Source organism: Phyllostomus hastatus, unplaced genomic scaffold, assembly GCF_019186645.2.
Source record: "Phyllostomus hastatus isolate PE091 unplaced genomic scaffold, TTU_PhHast_1.1 phas_contig_86, whole genome shotgun sequence".
Taxonomy (NCBI): Eukaryota; Metazoa; Chordata; class Mammalia; order Chiroptera; family Phyllostomidae; genus Phyllostomus; species Phyllostomus hastatus.
Genome location: NW_025333977.1, coordinates 18,154,419 through 18,180,706, shown reverse-complemented (window position 1 = coordinate 18,180,706; position 26,288 = coordinate 18,154,419). Strand labels below are relative to the sequence as shown.

The 26,288-nt window shown below is 31.9% G+C and overlaps 1 protein-coding gene across 5 annotated transcripts in view; it reads left to right on the top strand.

Moving 5' to 3' along the window:
• BCHE (butyrylcholinesterase) overlaps positions 1-26,288 on the top strand; it is a 74,397-nt gene that overhangs the window by 25,845 nt on the left and 22,264 nt on the right. For 2 of the 5 annotated variants that reach the window (XM_045851960.1, XM_045851961.1), the window contains 4 exons: positions 11,120-11,286; positions 16,858-16,974; positions 22,380-22,405; positions 24,234-26,044. In XM_045851960.1, the coding sequence (XP_045707916.1) occupies positions 11,120-11,286; positions 16,858-16,974; positions 22,380-22,387 (292 nt within the window). In that variant the 3' untranslated portion in view covers positions 22,388-22,405; positions 24,234-26,044. Of the gene's footprint in view, positions 1-11,119; positions 11,287-16,857; positions 16,983-22,379; positions 22,406-24,233; positions 26,045-26,288 lie in introns of those variants that run through there. The other 3 variants (XR_006787223.1, XM_045851962.1, XM_045851963.1) reach the window with 3 other exon arrangements.

The following is a 26,288-nucleotide window of genomic DNA, read 5'->3' as shown; positions in this document are numbered from 1 at the left end:
AAAGAGCATAGCCACTAGAGGAAGATATACTTAATTTTGAAGTCCACGTTTACCACGTAGTTGCAAAGGTAATTAATTCCTCTGTGTCTGTATTTCCTTAATAAAACCTACCTGACAGCTTTATTGGGAAAACATATCCAGTAATGTGTATGTTACTGTGGAAAACCTGCAAGTGACAGCCAGAATGGACTGTTCACTACAATCTTCACTATTGCCCTGTCATCCTCATCAAATCCATGCTTCCACTCATTAAATGTTTTTTATAAATATGTTTTTATTTATTTTTTATTTTGTAAAGATTTTATTTATTAATATTTAGAGAGGGGATGGGAAGCAGAAAGAAAGGGAGAGAAATATCAAGGTGTGGTGGCCTTTTGAGCTCCCCTTACTGGAGACCTGGCCTGCAATCCAGGCATGTGCCTTGACTGGGAATCTTAACTGGTGACCTTTTGGTTTGCAGGCAGGTGCTCAGTCTACTGAGCCACACCAGCCAGCGCTCATTTAACATTTTAATAAGATCCATCATGGTTCTGAATACTCTGAAGAAATATTTTATGTATACTTTACAATCACTCTTTGTAAAATGCATTTACATCCCTATTTTACAAATAAATCTATGATTCATGAGTTAGGCGAATTGCCCAGAGTCACATACCAAGTGATATTTTTAATAAATAAATGCTTTTTCTACCTCATTTCTTAATACTAAAATTGTTTTCAAATTATTGTACCTAAAGTAATTAATGCTTTAGAGCGCCTAGTGTCAGAAAAAAATAACAAACTTTAAGTCATAAAATGAATATATTGCAGGGATATTGCATATATTTATAAAACTACCATTCTCTACATGTAAAATAAATTTTATTTTACTTCTCAGATTAAGGATATTTTCATATTTCTAATTTTAAAATTATATTTATTATTTTTATATATTGTGTTCCATATTTATATTTTAAATCTCATAATTGTATGTTCATTTAAACTGCTGAAAACATATCTGATCGTATCAAGAAATATTTATATAGCTCTAATCTTTTTTTTTAAGATTTTATTTACTTATTTATTTTTTTTTTAGAGAGAGGGAAGGGAGGGAGAATAAGAGAGAGAGAGAAACATCAATGTGCGGCTGCTGGGGGCCGTGGCCTGCAACCCAGGCATGTACCCTGACTGGGAATCAAACCTGCGACACTTTGGTTCACAGCCCACGCTATATAGCTCTAATCTTAAAAAAGCATACACTTTGATGGAAACAACACTTTTAATTCTTCAGCATTACCTTAGATATTTTTGCATAAAATGGCTTTCAGGCAACACTGCCTTTAAATTCACAAGTTAGTAAATCATATTTTTCAGTAGAGAATAATTGTTGTAGTTTTTATTGTAGTCCTTCTGCCTTGGATATACGAAGTGAAATCCTGTGACTGACTTAGCTATAATTAATAAGTCATTTGGAAGTCACATACATCATTGTCACTAAAGAAGAGTCCGGAAGAAATTGCCTGAGCTGTATTTAGGGTCTGCAAATTCCACTCTGTTCCTCCTTCTCGCATTTCTCTTTCTAGGTAAGAGCCAAGAAGCTGTAGCCAAGATGCAGGGCAGGAAGTAAGGTTTGCTGGCATAATCCTTCTCTATTTCCTCTTACAGCAATTTTCTGTGACTCAGTAGCCTGTTATGTGTTATTACATGCTCTTTACAGATATTTGGCTATACTTCTTGTCTTTATTTATAGACAATATTATCATATGAGTTTTTAAATATTTAATGCACTTTTATTTTTTTATTTCCATAGATTAAATTGATGGACCTCTGAGATCAGGGACTTTATCAGTTCTATTCATTGCTCTGTGTGTTGCCCATAGAGAAGTTAATAAATTTCAATGAATGAATAACAAACTGCTTTCTGAAAAAATGTTCAATATTCTATTACAGATTCAAAAATAGTCAACAGAATACTGGCCATATCATGTAATACATCTCCTGATAGAAAGGCCTCATTGTCTCACAAGTGAAGAGGTTATCTTTGGTCCTCAGGACAAAAAAGGTGCTTGTGTGAAGACTTAAATGTTTCTACTTTCAAGTAAAACAAAATCTCTGTCATTAAGGAAATGTTAGGTATATACTATGTGGGCAAAAGCAGAGAATCTTTGGGTAAAACTTATATAAAGACCAGTACCAGTACTAGTATAAAAAAGTTCTTTCGGAGAACAAGTGAAAAAGCAACCCCAGCGCCTGAAATTCTAGTAGAGCTTGAATACAGGTCTATTTTAACAACTAGAGTTAGTAATGAGTAAAGTTGTCTGAGATTAGAATGATCTTGTCCAGAAAATGACATATACCTAATTATGGAAAATGAACAACTAGGAGCTAGAATACCTTTCTGCATATTTCCTAGAGAGAATAAAATGCTGAATAGGAGATTAGAGAACACTACTTCAAGAAAATTTCAAGTTTATTTAAAGAACATAATATGTACCTTTGAGTAAAAAAAAATAAAAATGATATAAATACTAAAAATTCTAGGGAAAATCTCCAGAAAAAAGTTAACTGCAACAATGTAAGAAATGGACATCTTTGATTATAAAATATTTTCAATTCCATGCTAATAAAATATGATGCTTAAATGATTAATAATTGAAGGCTTAAATGAAACATCATAAACGTTCAATAGTGAAAAATATAAGATAATTTTAATTTATAAGTATTTGTCATATAACATAATAGAAGAATATATATTGAAAAATAAGACAGTATATTATATGGTAAGTAGCAAATATTTACTGTTATCTATTCAATGTTAGTATAGATTTAACATTACTTTGGTAAAGTGTTTTCATCCATTAATTAAATTATGTAAAGTTAACCATTCAAATAGTATTATTTTCCACGATAACCATATTAATGATTACAAATGGAATATGGTTGGCTGCTCACTTTGGCAAATTTATCAAGCATAATTTGGGAGTTTATTTTGTATTGCAGTAAAACTTAAACTGTTTGTTGTGCTAAAAGTTTCCTTCAAAAATAGTGTCTTTTTCTTATATACAACTTAACATGACACATTCGTTTCACCTTACTTTCCCCAGAAACGGTATTTTGTAAATATAAAAATAAAATCAAATATATACATTGTTAAAATTTTAGTTTGCAATGTGTTCATCATATTACTTAAACCTTTTCTTTGAAAAGTGGAGATACTTCTATGTGTACCTTTGTAATAGCATTGCACTGAATTCAACTGCAATGAAATGGTCTCCTCATTTCAGCAAGCTTCCTGGTAGGCAAAACTTTTACCAAGCACCTTCCATTGAACACTGACTGTGCTAGGTTACATGGGTAAAAACAGGTGCACTCTCGGCTCTCATGGAATTTTTCTGTCAAATGGAGGTGCATATAGGGATCTCCCTCCAGCAAATAGTGTTCTAAAGGAAATAATTTTTTTAAAATTATTTATTTATTTTTAGAGAGGCAAGGCAGGGAGATAGAGAGAGAGAAACATCAATGTGCGGTTGCTGGGGGTTATGGCCTGCAACCCAGGCATGTACCCTGGCTGGGAATCGAACCTGTGACACTTTGGTTCACAGCCCGCGCTCAATCCACTGAGCTATGCCAGCCAGGGCTAAAAGGAAATAATTTTGAATTCAAGAAGAAATATTTGATAAGCTCAAATTACCCATTAGAGGAAAAAATTACAATATTTTAAAGTTGTGTATAGTTTTTTAGAGCATTTGATTTCCCCAGCCCCTTGTAATATTCATGTTTCCTTAAAATCAAGCTATTTTAATACTTTTATATGCTACTACAAAATTAAGTTTTCATAACTTTTCCTTGGAATTTCTCAGGCTTATTCCTAGAAGATTGGGCTTGTTGTCATCAACTTTATGGCACAGACTAAAACAAATTGTTGTGAAGAACACAACTGATAGAATTTGGAGGACTCAAAAAAACCCCACTAATTTGTTTCAAGTCTGGGGTTATTATCTTATCTAGTGTCCCTGCTGTCTGCCCTCTTATTAAAATAAGTTCTCTGGCATCATATGTGCAAATGCATTGTAACTTTCCACAAACCTCCAGGCCCCTCTGAGATTCATGTGATTCCTTCCCAAAGATAGCAATTACTCTACTGACACTAGAAAACAAGTAGGTGCAAACAAAATTATAAAAGCACTTCTTCTGTCATTAGTGAACAACACTTAGAAATTAGGCAAGATATCTGTATACATTTATTGAACTAATAAAAAAAGAAAAGATGCAAGAAAAAAAGGAGGAAAGGAGGGGTATATAAAGGAATTATATATATAATTATATATAATATATAACTATATGCATTCTATGTATTATATATACCTTTATATAATATGCCACACATATTGTACATATATAAAGATATACTGTTAAATATTATATAGCTATATATTATATAATATATTATAAAATTTATATTATGCAATTATATATAACAAATTGTATACTTATATAATTTGTAAATATAAAGATATTTATATGATGGTATAGAAATATTATTATATATTAGATAAAGGAATCATATATTGCATTATATTATATTTATGTTATTGCATTATAGCGTATATTCTATATAAACAACTTCTATTGTGTGTGTGTGTGTGTGTGTGTGAAGGAAGGGAGGAAGGAAGGAAGGGAGGAAGGAAGGAAGGGAGGAAGGAAGGAAGAGAGGAAGGAAAGAAGGGAGGAAGGAAGGAAAGAAGTAAAGAAAGGTTCTTGCTTCTCTCTAGATCAATCCAGTATTCAGCCCAGTTAATTTTCTGGAGAGCTAGAGGCTCAACTTTGCCTAGTATTCCTCTTTAATTCTCCAGGAAATTAAGCAAAACTTCTGTCCAAAAAAAATGAGGAGGAAAGAAGAAATAATCTTCCAGACAATGAAAGTTTTGTTAATCCATCATACCAACACTGTAATAAAGATCTTTGAGATCCTTTTCCTGACAATATTTTGCCCTTTCAACACATGCAACCTAATTGTAAAATGTTTGCACTGGGAATTGATTTGTTTGCATGACTCACCCCCAATGACTTTCATGAAGTATTCAGGAAAGTTGGTTGAGTACAAAACCTCTTTTAACTACTAATGAAAATTCAAATGTTCTAATAAAACATAAAAAAATGTATTTTAAAGTGGACATTTGATTCCTAGTTGTAAGTTTAGAAGAACAAAAATTACATCTTAGCAAAGGTGAAAATATGTTGGAAGATTTAGATTTGGATTAAAAGGCATATAATCTTTGTGTGTAAGTCATTTTTTTAGTACTTTTCCCTGCAAATACGATTGAATTTACCTCACTTACTAACAACCAGTGCCAGGTCCTTTGTTAGATGATTGTAATAAAAATCTTTTTTAAATAATTAGACAAAGTTCCTAACACAAGGCAGCACTTAAGAATTTTCACCTTGTATGTTGTATTTAGGTTTATTTTTAAAATAATTTTTTAGACCAAAGTTTCTTCTTGCTTTACCTGGCATCCATTTTCATAGCACATGTCTAACTGCATTATAATGTAAATGGCCTTTGCCCATTTCTAGTGCTGAAATCTCGCCCCATATTATGCAGGTCTCAAGTTACTAGAGTTGCTAATTAATCTTCAGATTGAAAGATGATGTACAGCTAAATGTACTTCAATTTTCTAATGATATTTTTAAACCTGAAATGTAATTTGTTTCTTTTTATTAGTGTTGAGTGGAAATAAATATTCCTCTCCTTTTTGTCCTCCACTAGAAAGTTTGGCTCACTGATGTATTTTACTTTTTCAGAAAATTTAGTAACAAAGTCACAGTTTATATATTTCCCTTTGGATTCCCTTCTATTTCCTTTTCTTCCCTTCCCTTTCCTTCTCGTCCTTTCCTTTCCCTTCTATTCTTTCTCTCATACAGATCTATATTCCAATCTCTCTGTGAAGAAGCTTAGAAAGTATCCCAATCCGTAGTTAAGGATGATAAAATAATTTAAAAAATAACCAAATTGAACATGGACTCTACTTCCATATTATATTTAGATTCAAGAAGGCATTTATAGACAATGTCTGAATCACTGCAAATGTGCCCACTGTATCAACGCAATTCTGGCCCTTGGGTGACCAGATTCCTGCCTAGACAAACAAACCTGTTGGAGTGAGGAGGACACAACAAACTAAGGAATCTAGGGAACTGTTCCTCAAAAATTACTGCCTTCATTTCTGTAGTTTTCAAAGAAAATGTTGAGTAATAGAAGGGAGCAAATAACCAATAAAAACTAGATTTAGATATTTGCATTAAATATAATCTAAATTGTAAGTAATCCACTTATAAAGAGTACTCTAAGCATGACTGCATTATTATACACTCCAAGGCGCTTTAGTAACTGATATTATTGTCTTTATTCATCCAGGGGGAAAACAGTATAGACAGTGAGTCTAGATGGAGGACATAATTGAACAGGCTTAAGAGACACTCATGCATATTATTAGTTTTCATCAGCTGATACAGGACTTTGAAGATAAATATAGTATTATTATATCTTTAGGCACTTAAAGAGTCAATGTGAGTTTTCAAGTTTTTAATCTTTAAAGTAATATTTACAAGACTTTTTTATCTTAACATATGAGAGTAAAGTGAGTTTCTCTTTACTAATACTGTGAAAATTAATAATTTATAACAGATACTGAATTAATGCAAATAAATATCCAAAGTTCTGAAGGCTATTCACTTCACATTTTAACAAATATTTTTGAACTTCCTGTTTAGGTTTATGATAGATGCTGAGCATGCAAAATGCTTAAAATGTACTCATTATTTATAAAATTTGGCATCCTTACAGTGAGGTGCAATAGAATGTTATAATATAAATTAAATTTTTATGTAACTAATATTTGTTCAATTGTATTTGGTTTCTTTAATATTTGAGTTGCAGAATACAGACACACATGCAACACATATATGTATATACACAAATATGCATATGCAATCTGTATACTATACAAGACTCAAACAGAAACAGGCATATTTGTATATGTATACAAAGAAAAATTATTTAAATTATTCCATTTTTTTTAAAGATTCATCTTAGAAGCCTGTAGAAAACCATGAAGTTCAATACAAGAAATTTTATAAAACCAATCAATCTAGGATTAGCTTTGTAGATTAAAATGGAGCCAGTATGATTGAGATATTGGAAATGAATTAATGAATTACTACAAAGTTGCTATAATAGAATTCAGTGGGTCCTAAACTTATTTTGATTGGTTATATAATTAAGAATATATATAATTATTAATAACAATTTAAGAAAGCTCTCTTTTAGTCAACTATAATATTGCAGATTTTAGAACACATAATTAAACCAAATCAGTAATGAAATTTGGTTAAGTTCAAAAATGTATTGCAGTCACAGAAAATTCCCCTGGAACACATTGAAAACTTCTTTTAAATGTCTCTCTTTATCTTTAGGAGTTTTCTGTATGCAAAATGAAGCCAAGAACACGACCTTAGGAAAAGCATCGTCTTGTGTATCCTTCCCTGTTTATTAGTGTCACTGTTTCACCGGTGCCTCCATCATTATTACACCCCCCTCACTGCCGCCCCTCCTCACTGATACTTACTGGTCATTGCCTATTATTTCTACTCTCCACTTTATTATTTCTAGCATCTAACAGATGTTGCAAAGATGATCTGCCTTTTTTTTTTAAATTTTCTTTTCTTTTTTTTTCTTTTTTTAAGATTTTATTTATTTATTTTTAGGGAGGGAAGGGAGAGAGAGAGAGAGAGAGAGAGAGAGAGAGAGAGAGAGAGAGAAACATCAATGTGCGGTTGCTGGGGGTTATGGCCTGCAACCCAGGAATGTACCCTGGCTGGGAATCGAACCTGGAACATTTTGGTTCCCAGCCCATGCTCAATCCACTGAGCTACGCCAGCCAGGGCTTGATCTGCCTTTTCTTGGTTAAATAAAATAAAATGTAAAACTTTTCAGACCTATATAAGAAGATAAGCATAATAGATTTTTAGATATTGCAAAGTACAAAAATAATATGATAGTGAAAATAAAACAAAAATCATTCTTGTTCATAGAAAATTTTAGGCATTATCATTTTAAATTCTCTATTTTGTTACAAGAACAGATTTTGTTTTTAAAATAGTAAAGTTAAGATGTTTAAATGCATCTTACAATGTTGAGATTAAAATTGTATGTATTTTAAGAATATATCTGGAAAATATGTTGTATTTCACAAAATTTTTTAATTGTTACAGATAGGAAGAGAATAATATCTCTTGCTAAACTTTAAAGTCTTTGTATATTTCTTCAAATTACAAAGTAAAATGCTTCATCTTTTCAGTAGCTATTTCAATCACTTCTTGAAAACTCAATGTGAATCCATAGGCAAAGGAACTGTATTATCTCTGAATTGTAATTTGGAGTGTCATGAGTTATTTCATGAGACAAAGTTTGTTAAATCAACACTGGCAGTGTCATTACTGCTTCACTGTTGAACTCAAGTACAAGTCAGCTCTGCTTAAGTCACCATTTGCAGAACCCAGAAATGAATGTGCAGTTAAAATGTTGCCATAAGTTAATTAGAGTGGAATTAGAAGGCAAGTGGGCAATTTAGGAACATAAGAATTGCTGTACCGAATCAGACCGGTGGTTATCCCGGTGTAACATCCAGCCTCCAGCAGCTGTAGTTGTTAGTTTCTAAAGCTTTGAAGGAAAGGAGAAAGACTCAATAATTCAACTAGACAAGTGTGCCATCTGTGAACTGGAGAAATTGCTTCAGGACCTCTCCCAAATAATACTCTAAAGCAGGAGGTTTCAATCTTGTTATATTATGGGTTTAGCTTGAATAGCTCTGCTTATTAATAAATCTTATTAAATCATCCAATTCTTAAGTAAAATCAACTAGTCCATCAAAAGCTAGTTATTGCTAAAGTGCCTGAATTCATGGTTGAGTATGTCTGCATCTATTATAAAATATAAATTTGTGGTGCTTATTTGATATAAGTTCTTGATGAAAAATCTGCCTCTAGATAATCATGTTGGATGAATGTCTGCCTCTCTTTCCAAAACCCACTGTGTTCACAGGCTTGTGGTAAAAAAGAAAATACATTTGCTATCACTACTGCCAACTTCCTTTCCATACACAAAGTATTGAATGATGAAGAATTTTATGTGCTGAACTTTTAGGAAAATTCAACTGGAATTTTTCTTATATGATTTTGCTTAAGGCAGAATGCCTCTAAGAGAAAGGAATGGCTTGTTACTCCTTATCACCACACTCTTCTGTTCATGATGGAAGTACCTGTGACTACTTTACAGGTTTCTTAATTATTCTAGATATTACCCCCAGGTCAATAATTCAAAAATGTTTTGCTCACAGTAAGCCATTTAGTAAAAAAATCTCCCAAGAATAGTAAATACCTACAGGCTAAAGTCTAAACCATTTTTCTAGACTGTCAGGTTTTAATGTGTTAACACTAACATCTTAAAACTATAACTCTAATAGTATTTCCCCTACCCTAGCATCCAAGAAAACTAGGTTTTCATTAATATTTGAACTGAAACAAACACTCATTATTTCTGCCCATTGTAATTCTGTTCCCTTTCTTCAGTTTCCCCAACTATTCATTCTTGTTCAGTTCCTCGTCTCCTCTCCTTCAACTGGAGTTCATTCCTTCAGTTACTGTGCTTTCAAACGTAGCCATTGCTCCCCCTTCAGATGATGTGCCTGTTGTTTATGTCTGGTTTAGGCTACCATATCTTCGTGGTTCTTTGTTTTCATGGATATGCTTGTTTGTACATACGCTGATGGAGACTATGTTTCCTGTATTTATTTCTATTTCTAGTGCCTAGAGCAATGTTTATCTCACAATTCTTGCTTAAAATATATATTAATGGAAAACCTATGGATTTTCTACTTGGAGCCAGTTTCACAACATTCACTATTGGAGTTGCCATTTGTGTGACCAAGGTAGTACTATATTATGAGTGCTGCAAAGGTGTAAATGAAGCCAGAACTATAAATTTCTAAAAATAGAGTCAAGTGTTATTGATTTAAAAACCATGATGGCACAGTTGTCCTTGTCCATGAGTTCTGTTTCTTTTGATGGGTCTCTCCACCGCTCAACCCCACATCCTACTGTCATCCTGCTCATCCTTGCTCTCTAGTTATGAATCTGTCTCTATTTTGCTTGTTAGTTCTGTTTGTTCATACGATTCTACATACGGTGTTTGTCTTTTTGTGTGGGGTAGAGGGGAGGTAGAAGAGGGCATATGAGAAAAAATAGCAATGGAAAAACAAAAAAAATGGACTATTAAAAATACAATGAGACGTATGAAAATTATCATCACAAAAAGAGAATATACAAGTTTTGAATCAGACAATTGATGTTAGGGAATGAAATACTTTCAAGCAGAAGTAATAGCTGGAGCAAAGGCAAAGAAATCAAAATAAAGAAGGACATTACTAAGGAACTATTCCTAATTCTTGTTGGCTGGCTTATGAAGAAAATATCTGAAAATAAGCTTGGAAGAATGAGTGGCATCATATTTATTAACCTTTGTCTGAACTCACTTGGAATTCTTAAAAGCATTTTATTCTGTGAACAGATCTTCAAGAAGGTAAGATCAACTTAAAAGTGAGACTAAAGGTAGTTTCCTAGAGTAATGTTTTATTACATAATAAGGAGATGTGTAATTGGTCCCATACTCAGGCAATAAGGACAACAAACAGAATGAGATAGATGCAAGAGATGTTTAGTAGATGTTATTAATGTTCATTGTGAAAAGACTGAGCCTGGGATAAGGGAAAAGAGAAAAAAATAATAACACTAACCTTTGAGCATGTTTAAAAAAATCATTATTGAATAGAAAATATGTTTTTCTCCATGAATGTTATGCAGAGATGCATGTAAAAAGTTCTCTAAATTTTACTTCCTACAATTTTAACTAACATACTGCTTCGAGGTACTGAAAACATTCATCCGAGTTCATTTATGCTTGACCTCATTAAACCAGATCCACAAATTTTTCTGACTTGTTAAAAACCTCTGGTTTTTTAAAACAATATTTTTTTATCTAACAATGATTTCAGTGGAGCTATAATGTCTTTTTCTTTTGATTTAGAAATCCAGATGGGACCCAGAATAGCAGTACAAGCTGGCCTGTCTTCAAAAGCACTGAACAAAAATATTTAACCTTGAACACAGAGTCACCAAAAGTTTTTACTAAGCTACGTGATCAACAATGCCGATTCTGGACACTGTTTTTTCCCAAAATCTTGGAAATAACAAGTGTGTGTTTTTAGTATTTAGTTCAATAATTGGTTGTGGGTTATGTAAAAGAGGGAAAAGTTAGACTATCCAGGCCATGGTGATGGTGTTAATCTGTAACATTTTAATTACTTGATTCCAATGAGTCCATTATATTAACGACTTTCCTACAGCAAGTTTGGGTGTGTTTGGCTATGTTTGAGAGCTTACTACATAAGTAGCATTTTTGTAGTTAAACAAATAAACGTAAAATATAAAATTTTCCCTAGAAGAACATAAAACAGTTGTGGAACTAAAATAGGGTACTGTTGGCCATTCAGCTATTTTTTTTGTGAAATTAATTCATGGATAATGAATAAACAAATACATAAACTAAATAATATCTATAACTACAACTAGAACAAAATATAATTTATACTCAGAGATAAAACAAATTATTGATAAATAGTGGAACTTTTAATTTCTAAAAGAGAAAACTCTAAAATTTACATTTAAAACAATACAAATATTTCTAAATGTATTCAGAACTTGGAGACATTTATCTAAGAACATGTACATATATTGCATAATGCAGTAAATGGATAGTAATTTAGTTAACTAATCTTCAAGGAGTGGTTTTCTAGAATTATGTAGGGAGATACTAAGAAAATCGGTTCAAATATTATATTATTTGAAAATTTATTAGCGAAAAATTATTTAAATCAACTTGAACATCCAACGTGAATAATCACATTTTTTGTGACAGTAAAAAAATAACATACATAACCAATTCAATGCCTGGGTTTAAAATGACCATTTGTTTTATAATACACGTGACTCTTCCAGGCAATTTCTACCTAAATTTTTTCAAATAAAAGTAAACTGACTTTCAACCTTCAGACATATTGCTGGCCACTTCCTTTACACTTTATCATTCTGTTTATCGTAACACTGTAATTTTCAAACTATATATTCAATATCACAAATTAATAGATATGTTTAGTTTCTTATTAGAAACTAACCCCCCCTTAGAGAGGGAAGGGGTTAGTTTCAGGCAAATGGGGGCACCTCGGAGCTATATTTTATTATTTAATATGCCTTCTGATTATCACACATTATTCACCAAAATTATAATTATGTACTCCATCTGTCTGGGAAATGTTTCTTATATACCAGCATTCTGCATATTACCAAATGTTCTGTGACATAGTATATATCCAGAGATGGGCTCCGCACTCCTTGGCCGAGACACAGTGATGCCCTTGTGTCCTCTGGGTGTGAATAACAATGAAGTAACATGTTTAATCTGCCAAGAGAAGAGGTACCATTTAACATATCACACACAACAGGTTCCCAATCTTTACTTAAAATATTTTAAATGAGAAGGTCGTCATTTGAGAAAAATTAAGAGAGGGGTTGGAGGGATTGTAAATGACTAACTAATTCATTATAAGCCAAACTGAGCCATTCCGGTTCAGGCACATATGGTCTATTGCAATTTATTTGTTGATGAAATGAAATTTAAGAATTAGCAGTTTCCGTAGATGTACTTCAAAATCTCTATCTCTAAATATTAAACTGCCATAAAGTAGATTTAATAAACAAACATTAAAAATTTTAGCTAGTTTCTGCTCCTTCTTATGCAGTGCTGAACAGCTTTTTAGTTTGAGCAGCACTGTGGGGAAATGCCCTGCTAGCTCTGGGTTACTGTCATGCTCTGGGAATAGTCCCATGTGTCCTGCAAATATAACAATAACTCAGCACTATTTATCTCAGATAATTTATCAAAAAAGTTACATTAAACATACTTTATAAATTTTAAAGTAAATGCATGTGGTTTTATAACATCAACAATGTATTCATTAACAATAAAATTACATTTAAACAAAGAAAAACAATGTAAAATTAAAGGTTTTTAGGTTTTATAAATAATTTTATGAAGGTGTTTAGAAAATTAAAAGCACATGTTTTTATCGAACTTTATATTTTTCAAGTTGCAAAACTTCAAACATTTCAATTTTTGATGTTTTGAACATTGAAGTTGTTCAGATGACCTGGGTGGAAACTTTAATGAAAATATTGTTTTAAAAAAGGAAGCTCTACAAGTAAAATTTCAAAGCATGATTAAAGACTGGATTTTTTAAAAGGAGAAATGTAATAATGCTTACCTCACTTGAGATGAAAATTCAGTAAGCTTTATAAGTAGTAGTTTACATGTGAGCAATAAATGTTCTCAAATAAAACAACCCCTAAAACTTGTTTAAACACATGAATTCTAGCACTTAACTTTCCAACCATACATTAGCACATGCCTATGCTATTATTATGTGCACTTGCAAGAGATAAAATGTACAATATTTGTTTCAAATGTTATCACACTCAGAGTTTTCATTAAAAATTTAACTATAAAATCTCATTGGGGGGAAAAAGAAAATAGAGAAATTACCCAGTCAATGTCAAGAAATTAACATTTTTCACTAAAAGCGAAAGAGTGTATTTATTTAAAAGAAAAGAAAACATTTCAGTTTCACATATTATATCCATTGGCTCCTTTGGCCTTTGAATAAATGGTGACACATTGTTACTTGTCAAAACTAAAGAAGACCACATATAAGTTTAAGACCTGAGTTACCACTCGGATTGGTTACTTAGAAGAATCATGTACTTCTGTTTGCTAATCATTTAGCAAGAATGAAAACCAAAAAATGAAAGTGAAAAACTGATTTGGAGAAAAAAATCAAAATGTTTTTTGTTTCCAAATTCTGGATTTTCTATCCTTCATTAAAAACAAAACAAAACATTACAACAACAACACCAAAAATGGGTACTAACCTATAATTAAATAAAATTCCAATTTTGTTTCACTTTATTTATGAAATCTTCACAAAGCCTAGCCTGAGTTTATGTAAGTCCCTTTACATCATCACATAACCAAAATTATAGCAGGAAAACTAATAAATTCTGATATACTGCATAAAGAATATGTATTTCTCAGTAATTATAATAATTTGTCAACAAATATGGAAATATGCAAGTAGTAAGAGGAGCAGAAGACATTTTCAGTGAACTCTCAAAATACATAAAATAGTCTTCTTATAATGCTCAACAAAATTCAATATCAATTTAATTTCTTCTTCAAATGTGAACTGTTAACAATTTTGGATTGACTTACCTCTTAGTGTTGATTTATTTTTTTAACTTGTCATACTTGACTAAATAGAATCAGCTCCTTTGAAATGTTGCTCTTTTTTAATTGACAAGACAAAATATGGCTTTATTTTTATTACTGTTTCTGTAGGGAGGAAGGATTGACCTAAGTTGAAAATTCTTTCTATCACTTATACAATAAGTGCTCAATCTGGAATTTCAACCCATGTCTCTACAAAGTCTAAACTGATGTTTTTTATTTCACACTGTAGTGCCTTGCATGGCTTTTTTTTGGAGGGGTTTTATTTTTATATTTTTACTCGAGGACATGCTTAGAGAGGAAGAGAAAGGGGGGGGGGGGAGAGAGAGAAACAATGATGTGAGAGAGAAATATCAATCAATTTCCTCAAATGTACCCCAGCTGGGGACCAAACCTGTAACCTAAGCATGTACCCTGACCTGAAATGAACCTGTGACCTTTTGACCCATGAGAAGACATTCCACCAACTGAGCCACACTGGCTAGAGCTGTTTGTACATTGTAATCTACTTCTCACAGATGGTAAATCTATGAACATTTAAGTAATAGTCTCGTTTTGGAGAGGGTGAGGGGAGGAGAAAAACTTTCAGTTTTGGTTTTGATTTATGTCATGAGACTCAAAATATTATTTCAGCATATTCAGTTTCTCTGAAGTCTGTTAAAAATATTTAAATTATTTATATTTTATCATCTCAGTCAAAGTTCAGTACTTTCAAATGAAAAATATTGTCAGGTTTGCAGAGCATTTATACAATATAAAGTTAAGTATGTCAATACAATATATCACACAGAGATTTGATTATGACACATAAGCAAATAAATTTGCTTGTATATGAATTAATAGTTTTGGAATTATCCCAATAAGAAAAGAAAATCATATCTGAGACAATTTCTCTAAGTATTTGAATTTATGATCTAAATGCTAAATTGCCAATAATTTATTTGTTATATCAAATACTTTGTTTTTTCTGAACTTTCTAGTCCTTCTTCCATGCATATAGCATTTTAAACATAATAGTTATCATAAGAAATAATACAAAATGGCTAATTTGGTTATGATATTAAACATCTTTCTCCCACATCTAATGTTTTTGAGCCTTTATAGTCATTGAACGTTAAAAGTAATTTTTGCATAAAAATTGGACATTTTTGTATAAATTCTCAAATATTTGAATGTTTCCAAACATTATGAACATTGCAAACCTCAGTTTAATCTAAATTACAGAGAATATTTTGATGGCAGTACAAATGTTTTAAGTATTTTGATTTTTATATAAACTAAAAATGAATCAATGAATGCACCTCATTATTGTATAAATGAAAGAAAGGTACTTGTATGTATATTTTATTACAGTATAACATATGAACTGTCTTCTCTAAATTAATACCTTAAAATTTATAATCATTTATTTAAAATTCCTCACAGAAAATTATATATTTAAAAAAGTCTAAGTCTTATTTTTAAGAAAATAGAAGTAACAAATTTTTTAAAAATCAATGTCTAGCTTGCCATCCTAAATGTTTACAAAGGAAAATAGCTACAGAGGTATAAACCACTTATAAATTTAAATAATGAAAAGCATCTTCTAGACTATTTATATCTGGAATATAAATATATGATTTTAAAAGTTTATAATTTAAAGTTTCTATTGTTCACAAACTTTATTCTTTAATGCAAGATATATGCTTTCAAATAAGTCAGGATTTTAAGATTTTTGTTGTACATAGGCCATTTTTGCTTCATTGCCTCACATTATTTTTGACAAAAACAGCTCTCTCCCTTGATACATGAATGTACTTTGCAAATTACTGAATGCAGAGATTATTTTAGTAGTCTTTCTAATTTGCAAAGCAATTAATAAATGGCTTTCCAATACTAGTTTCAATAAACTATTTTTAACAACTAATTGTTGTTTGGAATTAAAATATATTGATATTGGATGAGTGCAAAATTGATACAGAGTGCCAATTGCAAAGTTATCTCTGCAAATATATAGTGATATAAACATTTCATCAGAAATAATACTCTGAATTATAATTACTTATGTAAGTAAGTTGTATTAAAATTTTTGTTATGAGTGGGGTAATCAATAAAATGAATATTATATATATTTTTAGAAACAAAACAAACATATGCAATGCAATGTAATTCAACATATGATCTATACACCAATGTTTGCATTTTATGTATTATACATTTTTGTACCTTATATATGTTTAATACAAGTACATTATGTGCATTATTATATGACATACAATTTATTAAAAGCTATTCAGGTAGTAAGAAAAGCTAATAATAAATAATGAAAAATAAAAATTGCTGTGCAGTGTACTTGAAAAAACTCGCATCTGTTATAAAAATTATTTTACAATTAACATAAAGAAAAATTAAATTTAGATTAATTCAATTTATTCTATGTTTTAAAGGAAATATTGATGAAGCAGAACAAGAGTGGAAAGCAGGATTCCATCGCTGGAGCAATTACATGATGGACTGGAAAAATCAATTTAACGATTACACAAGCAAGAAAGAAAGTTGCACAGGTCTCTAATTAATAGATTTACCCTTTATAGAGTGTTCATTTTCCTGTAAATCAAGGCAAAAATATTGGTTGCTCTCTTACATGCCTAGTAGGAAAGCTATTAAATAGCTGAACAAAAATGCCACAAGGATAATATCGACTTCTCACATCTATCATTTAGCATTTTACCTAGCATTACAAAACCCAAAAAGCTACAACATATTTAAGTAAATTTCACAATTTAAAACTGACAATTAATTATATGCACATTAAAATGATTTACAGCTTCAAGTCTATTTCCCAAATAACTTCAACATTTATTTCCTAAAAAGTATTTTTATTCTCTTTTTAATTGGATGTTTATTTGAATTACCACTCATAGATGGGTATTTTTTTAAATGATTAGATTTTGAAACATTGGATACTGTAATTTACAATATTGTTTCATCTAATTAATTTATGAATTTAATGTCAATGTGAATAACAAAAAGAAACAGAATATTTATGCCTCCCTTTTTTTTCACCATAAAACAAGAACAAATCTTTTTTTTTAAGATTGTATTTATTTATTTTTAAAGAGGGAAGGGAGGGAGAAAGAGAGAGAGAGAAACATCAATGTGTGGTTGCTGGAGGCTGTGGCCTACAACCCAGGCATGTGCCCTGACTGGGAATCGAACCTGCGATGCTTTGGTTTGCAGCCCATGCTCAGTCCACTGAGCTATGCCAGCCAGGGCAACAAGATCAAATCTTAAAAAAAGAAGACTGGTCCCTTGGGTAGAAACAAAATGAAGCTACTAAGAGAAAAAATGTAAAACAATATACATCAGTTTTATATTTTTTAAAAATATATACATGCTTAGAATCACCAAATCATATTCTTTATTCTTTCAACTCTTGCCCTTTTGCAACTCCCCACTCTTTGACCTTCCCCAAACATGTGCTTATGTAAATTGCTCTTCCTATAACTAACTAATAAAAAAAAAATAGATGAGCAGAAATCTAAAGTCAGAAGTTACGTACTATCTGGGATAGAAAACTTGGCTAGACCCAGAAAGATTAGGAACAATTGTTCAGTTTTCATAAGAACATTGTTCTATTCTAAGAGACAAATATTTATACTTTTGACAGACAAATAATACTATTTTTAAAACCTAAAATTTACAAAACTACATTTACTAACTTGCATGGCAATGGATCATACCTAGTGAATAAATTCACTGTAGTTCACTAAAGGGTACAAGTTAAGATTTAAAAACCTGCAGACTTGTTGCTTATATTAATTGAAAACTAGTACTCAAGATGTAACAAAGTGTGTCTACATGTCCATACACTGTTTAAGTCAGTCTCATTTTCTTTTTTCCTGTGTGACTATAGTTAGAGCTAGTACGAGTCTGCCATCCTCACTCAAAGTTCATGGTACTTGATCAGCTTCAGCTGGTTAGAGAGAGTTGGTATAAAAGCAAAGTCACTTTTGACAGCATTTCAGTATTGCTAGAAATGGACATTTTGGCTTTCTAGTTCTTCCTTATCTTGAGATGAAGGGAAAAACACACATACACAAGTGGTAGGTGCGTTATCAGGCTTTGATTTCAGGCGCCATTGCAGGGTCCTTCCAGGATCCACTATGCTTCTCGGAATCACTTGAACCCCCTCTTAATGTGGAATCTTTAATATATGAAACATCAAGAGGAAAGGTATAATTTTTAAAAGTAAAGTAATTAATTTCTGATCAATCAGAAAATAAATTCCATGGATAAATCTTAATGTAATTTCTGTTGTGACATTTTAACAGAATATTCTAATAAATGGAACCTTCCAAACATTGCTGAAGAAAGCAAACTCAGCAGTCAAATTTCCTGTGGTAGTTGTAGTCTTATGAAATCTTTAAAAAAGGTTCTCTCTCTCTTTTTTCAAGATTTTATTTATTTATTTTTAGAGAGGGAAGAGAGGGAGAAAGAGAGAGAGAAACATCAATGTGCAGTTGCTGGGGGCCGTGGCCTGCAACCCAAGCATGTACCCTGACTGGGAATCGAACCTGAGATGCTTTGGTTCGAAGCCCATGCTCAATCCACTGAGCTACACCAACTAGAGCAAAAGGTTCTCTTTATAGTTTGTTTTAAAATTAAGATGGTAAGAAATAAAGGGAATACAAGGTTTTTGACTGAATGCATTTAATGTGAAGATAAACCAATAGGTCATTTACAGACACAATCTTGGTGGAACCATCAGAAGGTCAAAAAATAAAGAAAGGACCACCACAAACACACACACAGAGGTAGATGCATAAATACATGCATTTATACACATAGGAGTCTATTAATGTTCAGCAAAAGATCACCATAAAAACTTTCACTGAATTATTCCAAGATGGAGTATAAAGGGGATTTTGCCATATTCAAATAAGGAGAATGCATTATACTATATGATGGCTATCTATTCATATGTCACGTATTAAAAACTAAAGTAAGATATAGCCTGAGAATATGTACAAAGAAACCCAAAACACAAATTTGAAAGAGTATATGCACCCCTATATTCATTGCAGTCTTATTTATAATAGCCTAGATTTGAAAGCAACCCAAGTATCCATCAGTAGATGAGTAGATAAGAAAGCTGATATATTTACACAACACCACAAGTCCATAAAAAAGGAAATTTCACCCTTTGCATCAGCATGGGTGGACCTGGAGAGCATTATGGTAAGTGAAGTAAGCCAGCCAGAGAATGACAAGTACCACATGATTTCACTCACATCTGGAATCTAATTAACATAATACAATAGCAAGCAAGATAGAAACAGTCACAGACAGAGACCAGACTAACACTCCTAGGAGAGGGGGTATGGGGCTGGGTTAAAAAAGTAAAAGGATTAAGCAAAAACCCTCTCATTTAATTTGCTTTTATTTATTTATTTATTTGTTTGTTTGTTTATTTATTTATTTATTTATTTCGATTTCCTTCAAACAGGTCAGGGAGGAAAAAATATACTTAACAAATAATTCTCTGGAGAATATACTATAAAATTTTATTTAACAACGTTAAGAATTTTTAAAATCTTTGAAATGAATATGCCAGGAGAATGATCTGTCTGTCTGGCTGTCTGGCTGCCTATCTATCTATCTATCTGTGCATGGATTATCTACCTATGATAGCTATGCTTAAGTTTAACCAAGGGGGAGAAAAAAGAAAAACACCAGAGAAACATTACTTATATAGCTAATTCAACTGCACTATAAATTCAGTCATTGCCTTAACCAAGATACTCCTTTTTTGTTTTTTGTTTTCTGTTTTATTGTTGTTCAGTTACAGTTGTCCTCATCTCCTCCCATTACTTGCCCCTGCCCTCCCCTCCCCTCTCCACATTCAACCCTTCCTCCACCACCATTGTCTTTTTGTCTTTGTCCATGTGTCCTTTATACAAGTTTCTTGACTCTTTCCCTTCTTTCCCCTGTTATCCTGCTCCCACTTCCCTCTGGTCGCTGTCCATTTGTTTTTTATTTCCATGTCTCTGCTTCTATTTTGCTTGCATGTTTGTTTTGTTGATTAGCTTCCACTTATAGGTAAGATCATACGGTATTTGTCCCTCACCGCCTGGGTCACTTCACCTAGCATAATGCTCTCCAGTTCCATCCATGCTGTCATGAATGGTAGGAATTCCTTCCTTCTCTTATGTTCTCCTCAGTTTGACTAAACTTTGGACAGATTTCTTCCAGACTGCAGGCCTCTGACCTATTTCAGAAATCTGACAATTGTTAATTCTTTCTCCACCCCTGGAGATGTATGTAAATCTCCCAGCCTCTTGTCAGATTTACTACACAGGACATGTGTTTCTCAAAGACCTGGGAACTATTCCTTTGAAACTAGGGATTAAAAAGATAGTGCCTTCATCTGCCAGTCTCTGTGGAAAGGTAAGATCATAACTTTGATGGGAGCCGATTACCAAACACAGATGGCCTAATCATAGACAAAAAACATTTGCAAATTCAATAATGACTCAATGTGTTCAACACAACCAACTGGTCAACCCATTCCCAATGTCCTCAAGAAATTTTTAACTAACTCACCTTAGCACTTAACACCCTCACAGCTTTTGTTACAGAGGAGTTCAATTTCTCTCCTCTATTGCAGCAGCCTTGAATAAAATCATCCCTTCCCATTGACTTTGTCCACTAAATTTTTACTTTAACAGCTTAAACCAACAGCCAAGACTTCTTAAAAGACCTAGGAACCATTATAATCCTACCAATTTTCCACTTTCTAACTAGGAAAATGCAAATATTTTTATTGCAGCAGATATTCATCAGAAACAATGACTCTCTTAACAACCTAATGAAAAGGGTGGCAGAACTTGAATTTATGAGGTATTGAATGCCTATTTTTGTTGGTTTTCCCCTAATATTTTCCAGGGGTGTCTGACTGGTGGCCCAGGGGCCACATGTGGCTCAGGATGGCTATGAATGTGTTCAAACAATAAATTGCAAATTTACTTAAAATGTTATGAGATATTTTTGTGATTATGTGTCACAATATATTTAATGTGTGGCCCAAGACAACTTGTCTTTTTCCAGTATGACTCAGAGACATCAAAAGGTTGAACACCCCTGTAAGAAGTTAAGCAGATAATAGTTTGCATATTTGTGTCAATTTTAAGTTTTTGACATTTTTAATTTTTACCATTTACTTAATATTTCAGAATATTTTTCTTCTTCCTTTCTACATCAAATGTAACTTTTCATGGTGATGTTGTTTTCCTGATAGAATGGCTGGGAACAAATTCATTTTTCACATATTATTTCTTTTATTTTCCTTTTTCTCTTCTCCTTTAATTTTCTTTAATGCAAAGTAATAGCTACAGATTTTTGTTCTGTTGTCTAGAAGTCCTTGTGATATAAAGGATTACATTTATATGTATAATGCAAATTTTCATTATACTATTAGGCCTTTGGGTACAGGCCCTAGGAAATGTGATTCCCAGAAACATGAGTTTGGAAGGAACATAACTTGGTTTAGCTATGGTTTTTTCACAGCAATGGAAATGAGCCTTTAGTCTATAGCCCCAAGCCCAAAACAACATTTTTCATGCAAGAAGACTCTTCCTTTCCCACTGTTCTTAAAGATATTTCTCTGGCTTTCTTTAGTTGAAATGTGCCTTTGTTTTACAACATTGTAATATGATAATTTTGAAGTTACTATCTTTGTGCAAGGTATTAAGTGAATGAAAAACTCAAATGCTAACATCTGCTGTAGCATTTCAATTTTAAACCAAATGTGTGTATAATATTCTCTTTGGTAAGTGAATTAACATTTTCACATAACCATGAACGATAAAATTTTAATAATCTCCCTTGGAGTTTTCTCTTTGAAGTCATATGCAAAATGTTAAGTGAAAATTCTAACAGAACCCTACTATTCCTTCTTTCTTTTTAGATTTTTGAAGATTTCAAAGATGGAGAGTAAGTACCATGTCCTTTCTCTCAATTTCCCTGGCATTAAAGGCAAGTAGAGAGGCAACTATTTATTTCTCTTAAAGTAGATGTAAGGCTTCCAAGGACTGTGTCAAATTCCAGAACACCTAAGTTTCCTGATCACTGTCTAGCACTATTATATGGAATTCTATTTCATATATATTTTTCAATTTCTGGAAAACATTCTGATATTTCTATGATGTCTTTTTATCATATTTTCAACTTTTTAAATTATCCCTATTCCTTGAAGAAATATTTAAATTATTGTATATTAATGTCCTGATGAAAAGTATCACATTGCTAGTATCAATCCAATGCATGGGGTATCAGTTTTCTTAAATCTACCTGGATCTCACCTAAAGAAATTCAAGAGTGTAATATTTTGGGATATTTTCCCATATAAAACACTCCTACTCAACAGATTTTAAAGGCAACTTTAGAGATAAACTACTTTTACCATGTAAGAAGACAAGTACCTGAGGAGGTCCTCCATCTTGAAAATAATTTGATGATTCATATCCATATCCCAATTAATTATCATTTCTTTTTTTCTTTGACTTATTTGTAGAAAAAGTTAATAGTGTTGGTTCAAAATTTTAAGATGTGTGTTCATCAAAATAAATCTTAGCAAATATTTTTAAAAATTGTAATCATACCAAGAAAACTTTTTAAGTTTTTTGATATATAGTTACATATATGTGAATTTTTGTCTACTATAAAAATGTATATGCTTACATAACATATATATATTAAAATATGTGCTGGTATTTACTGAGAGAAATTTTAATTCATAATTTATTTATTCATTCAATGTGTTAATTAAAAAATGTTAATTTAGAGGTGTAAATAAACATTTTCTGCCTAAGTAACTGGTTGAATAGGCTTATCATATTCTGAGAAAAGGAAAGTTGTAGGTCCAGAAGGTCTAAATAAAGAAACAAGTGGAGGGTGGCTGGGATGGGAGTAAAAGGCAGAACACTGTATTTGAACAATTAAAATTTTTTAAAAAGTAAAAAAAAAAAGAAACAAGAGTTTGTTTGAGAGTGTGTTAACTTCCAGATGCCTATTAGATATCTAAGAAAGAGAAAAAAAAACTCTTTGTTAAATGAGAGTTGAGTTGAAGGAAGATTTCTAGATTGGAGATATAAATTAAGTTGTCTCCAGCATCAAGATGTTATACAAAGCCACTGGACTGAAGGAGATTACGTAGAGATTGAGTGTAAATCTGGACTGAGCAGAGCCCACTCTCTAGCACTGAGACTTGATTTGATGTTTGAGTCTCTCTTAAGCCATAGTGCTTACTGCGAGACTTTTATAAAACAACTCTCTTCTCCATAAGTTTGTAATCTTGACTCATCTACCTTCTATCTATAATTCAGCAAAATGTTTTCTTTAGAAAAAATAAACCAAGGTTTTTATGGCTCAGTGAATCTTTTGGTTGCTTTGCCTTTGCAAATAAATAAATACTTGGTTAAATTTATAATATCACCATTTAAATATTTTTCTTCAACTATACTGAGTTATTGAGAGAATAAAAATCTAAAAACAAGTAGAGTTTTGTTTCCATGCATACAACCCATATCTCTTTTTGGGTACTGATAAGATTTACATATGCATGCATGCATACATGTAGCTCATAAGGTTAAGTAATGGGTCCTCAAAAGACATCTACTTCTTAATCTTGAAACTTGTAAATGTTACCTTGTAGTGTGTAAAATAGTTTTGCAGAAATGATTAAGTTATAAAATCTTGAGAAGGGGGTGTTTACTGGAGTATCCAGGAGGGCACTAAATGCTATCACATGTATTCTTATAAGAAAGAGACCGAGGGGAGATTTGACAACACAGAAGAGGAGAAAGAAGGCAATGTGACCACAGAGGCAGAAATTGGAGAGATTCAGCCACAAGCTAAGGAATGTCAGCAGATACCAGAATCTAGAAGAGACAAAAATATGAATTCTTCCCTGGCGCCAATGATGGAAAGGTAGCCCTGATGAGACCTTGGTTATGACTTAGTGAAACTTATTTCAAATTTCTAATTTCTAGAACTGAGAGAGGAAAAATTTGAATTGTTTAAGTCATAAAGTTTGTGTTAATGTATTACAGCAGTCATAGTAAACTGAAATGCACAAACACACATACACATGTATAATTTTGCCAAATATATTTAATTATTATTTATCTAACATATTCTTCCTTAAGTCGTCAAAGGTATTTCAATCTACTAGTTAAAATGTATCTTTATTTTGTGACAATTTTTAAATATATGTTTCTTATTTTTCCTCTGTCCACTCTATTCTCACCTCCTCTGGTCCTATTATTCTTGAGTCTAATTACATCAAACTGTCCCAATTTAGTCTCCCTTTAATTTTTCTTTATTGCTTCCTTAGAACTACTCTCACTTAGGATGTTTCCCCCCTGATATTTGCTCTTCCTCTCTGATTTGCCTTCTATAGCTAATCTATTATCTTATTACCACTGTTATTAAGGGTAGTGATTTTTGTTTTGCCTCCCAGATAGTTTTCATTTCAACTTATTCTCTTTATGGTTGATGTAATTTCATAAATGCAAAAATTCCTTTTAACCTTTCAAAATAAATTTTTATTATTCATAAATATTCTAAAATTTTCTTATTTTTATGCATTAACAATTTCAAAAGCAAGTATTCTTTGGACATAATCATTTCTTCCATTTCTTTTAGATAAATTATTTTCCCATAGCCCTATGCTAATACAGTGTTATGTGAATAAGTGTTGACAAATTTTGGCAGAAATAGGTGGGAATTCCTGGTCTAACTCTTAAGAAACAGGAAAAGGAAGAGGAAACAGATTATATTTAATATAGTTTTAACCTATCAGTGGGCAAATCCACCATATGGTAGGGTCTATGAGGAAATTCTAATGGAAGGCCTTGTCACAAAAAAGATACTTACGTGAGTTCCGGAAGGTTTGTTCTCGAAGGTAGGTGTGATAGACATAATTGCTTTAGCCATGTACTGGAGATATCAAGGAGAATACTTTGCAAAGGGTATGATTGTCTAGCTACTATGTTTTATGCCTTAAGTAAAGGCATATGAAGTAAAGGCATATTAAGTAAAGGCTGATATGAAGTAATATTGAATGTCAATAGTGATTAAAAATGAAATTTAAAAAAATAAATAAAATAGTGGTATTCAAAATTTCTTTACAAAAATTACATGTTCAAACTAGTTCTTTATCAGATAATCAAGACTGATTTCTGACCAAGAAAAAGCTACTTCTTCCATATGATTTCATTCATATGTGGAACCTAATGAACCAACTGGACTAATAAGCAAAATGGTGACAGACTTATAGGCTGACAGCTCTGGAGGGGGGTTGAGGGTGTGAAGGGATTGAGCAAAAAAGATTAAAGAGGAAGAACTCATAGGCAGGGATAATGGTGTGGTAATTATGGAGGGAGGGGTGTGGGTAGATATAGAAGAGGATATAGAGGGATGAATTGTGATGGAAAACAAATAAAAGAAATATGTATTTAAAACAATGACAATGGGCAATGCACACACACACAGAAAGATAAAGCTACTTCTGCTTAGAATTTCCACCATATTGGCTTCTGTAGTTTCTGAATAAAGCAAGTGTGACTCTTACATATTGTTTTTCATTTTATTTCTTTGTTTTGTTTCAAACTATTTCAACCTTGCATGACCCTTGGATACACTGGGATTTACCTTCAAAGGTCTGTTATGCTCTTTGCTTAACTCAGTCCTTAGTACTAGAAATATGACTATTTTAAATGGTAGAGTCCAAATGATGCTGACATATAAGAGTAAATATTTTTAAAAATCTTAAAAATATATAGAGATATAGGTTGGTTTTATATATTATGCTAAT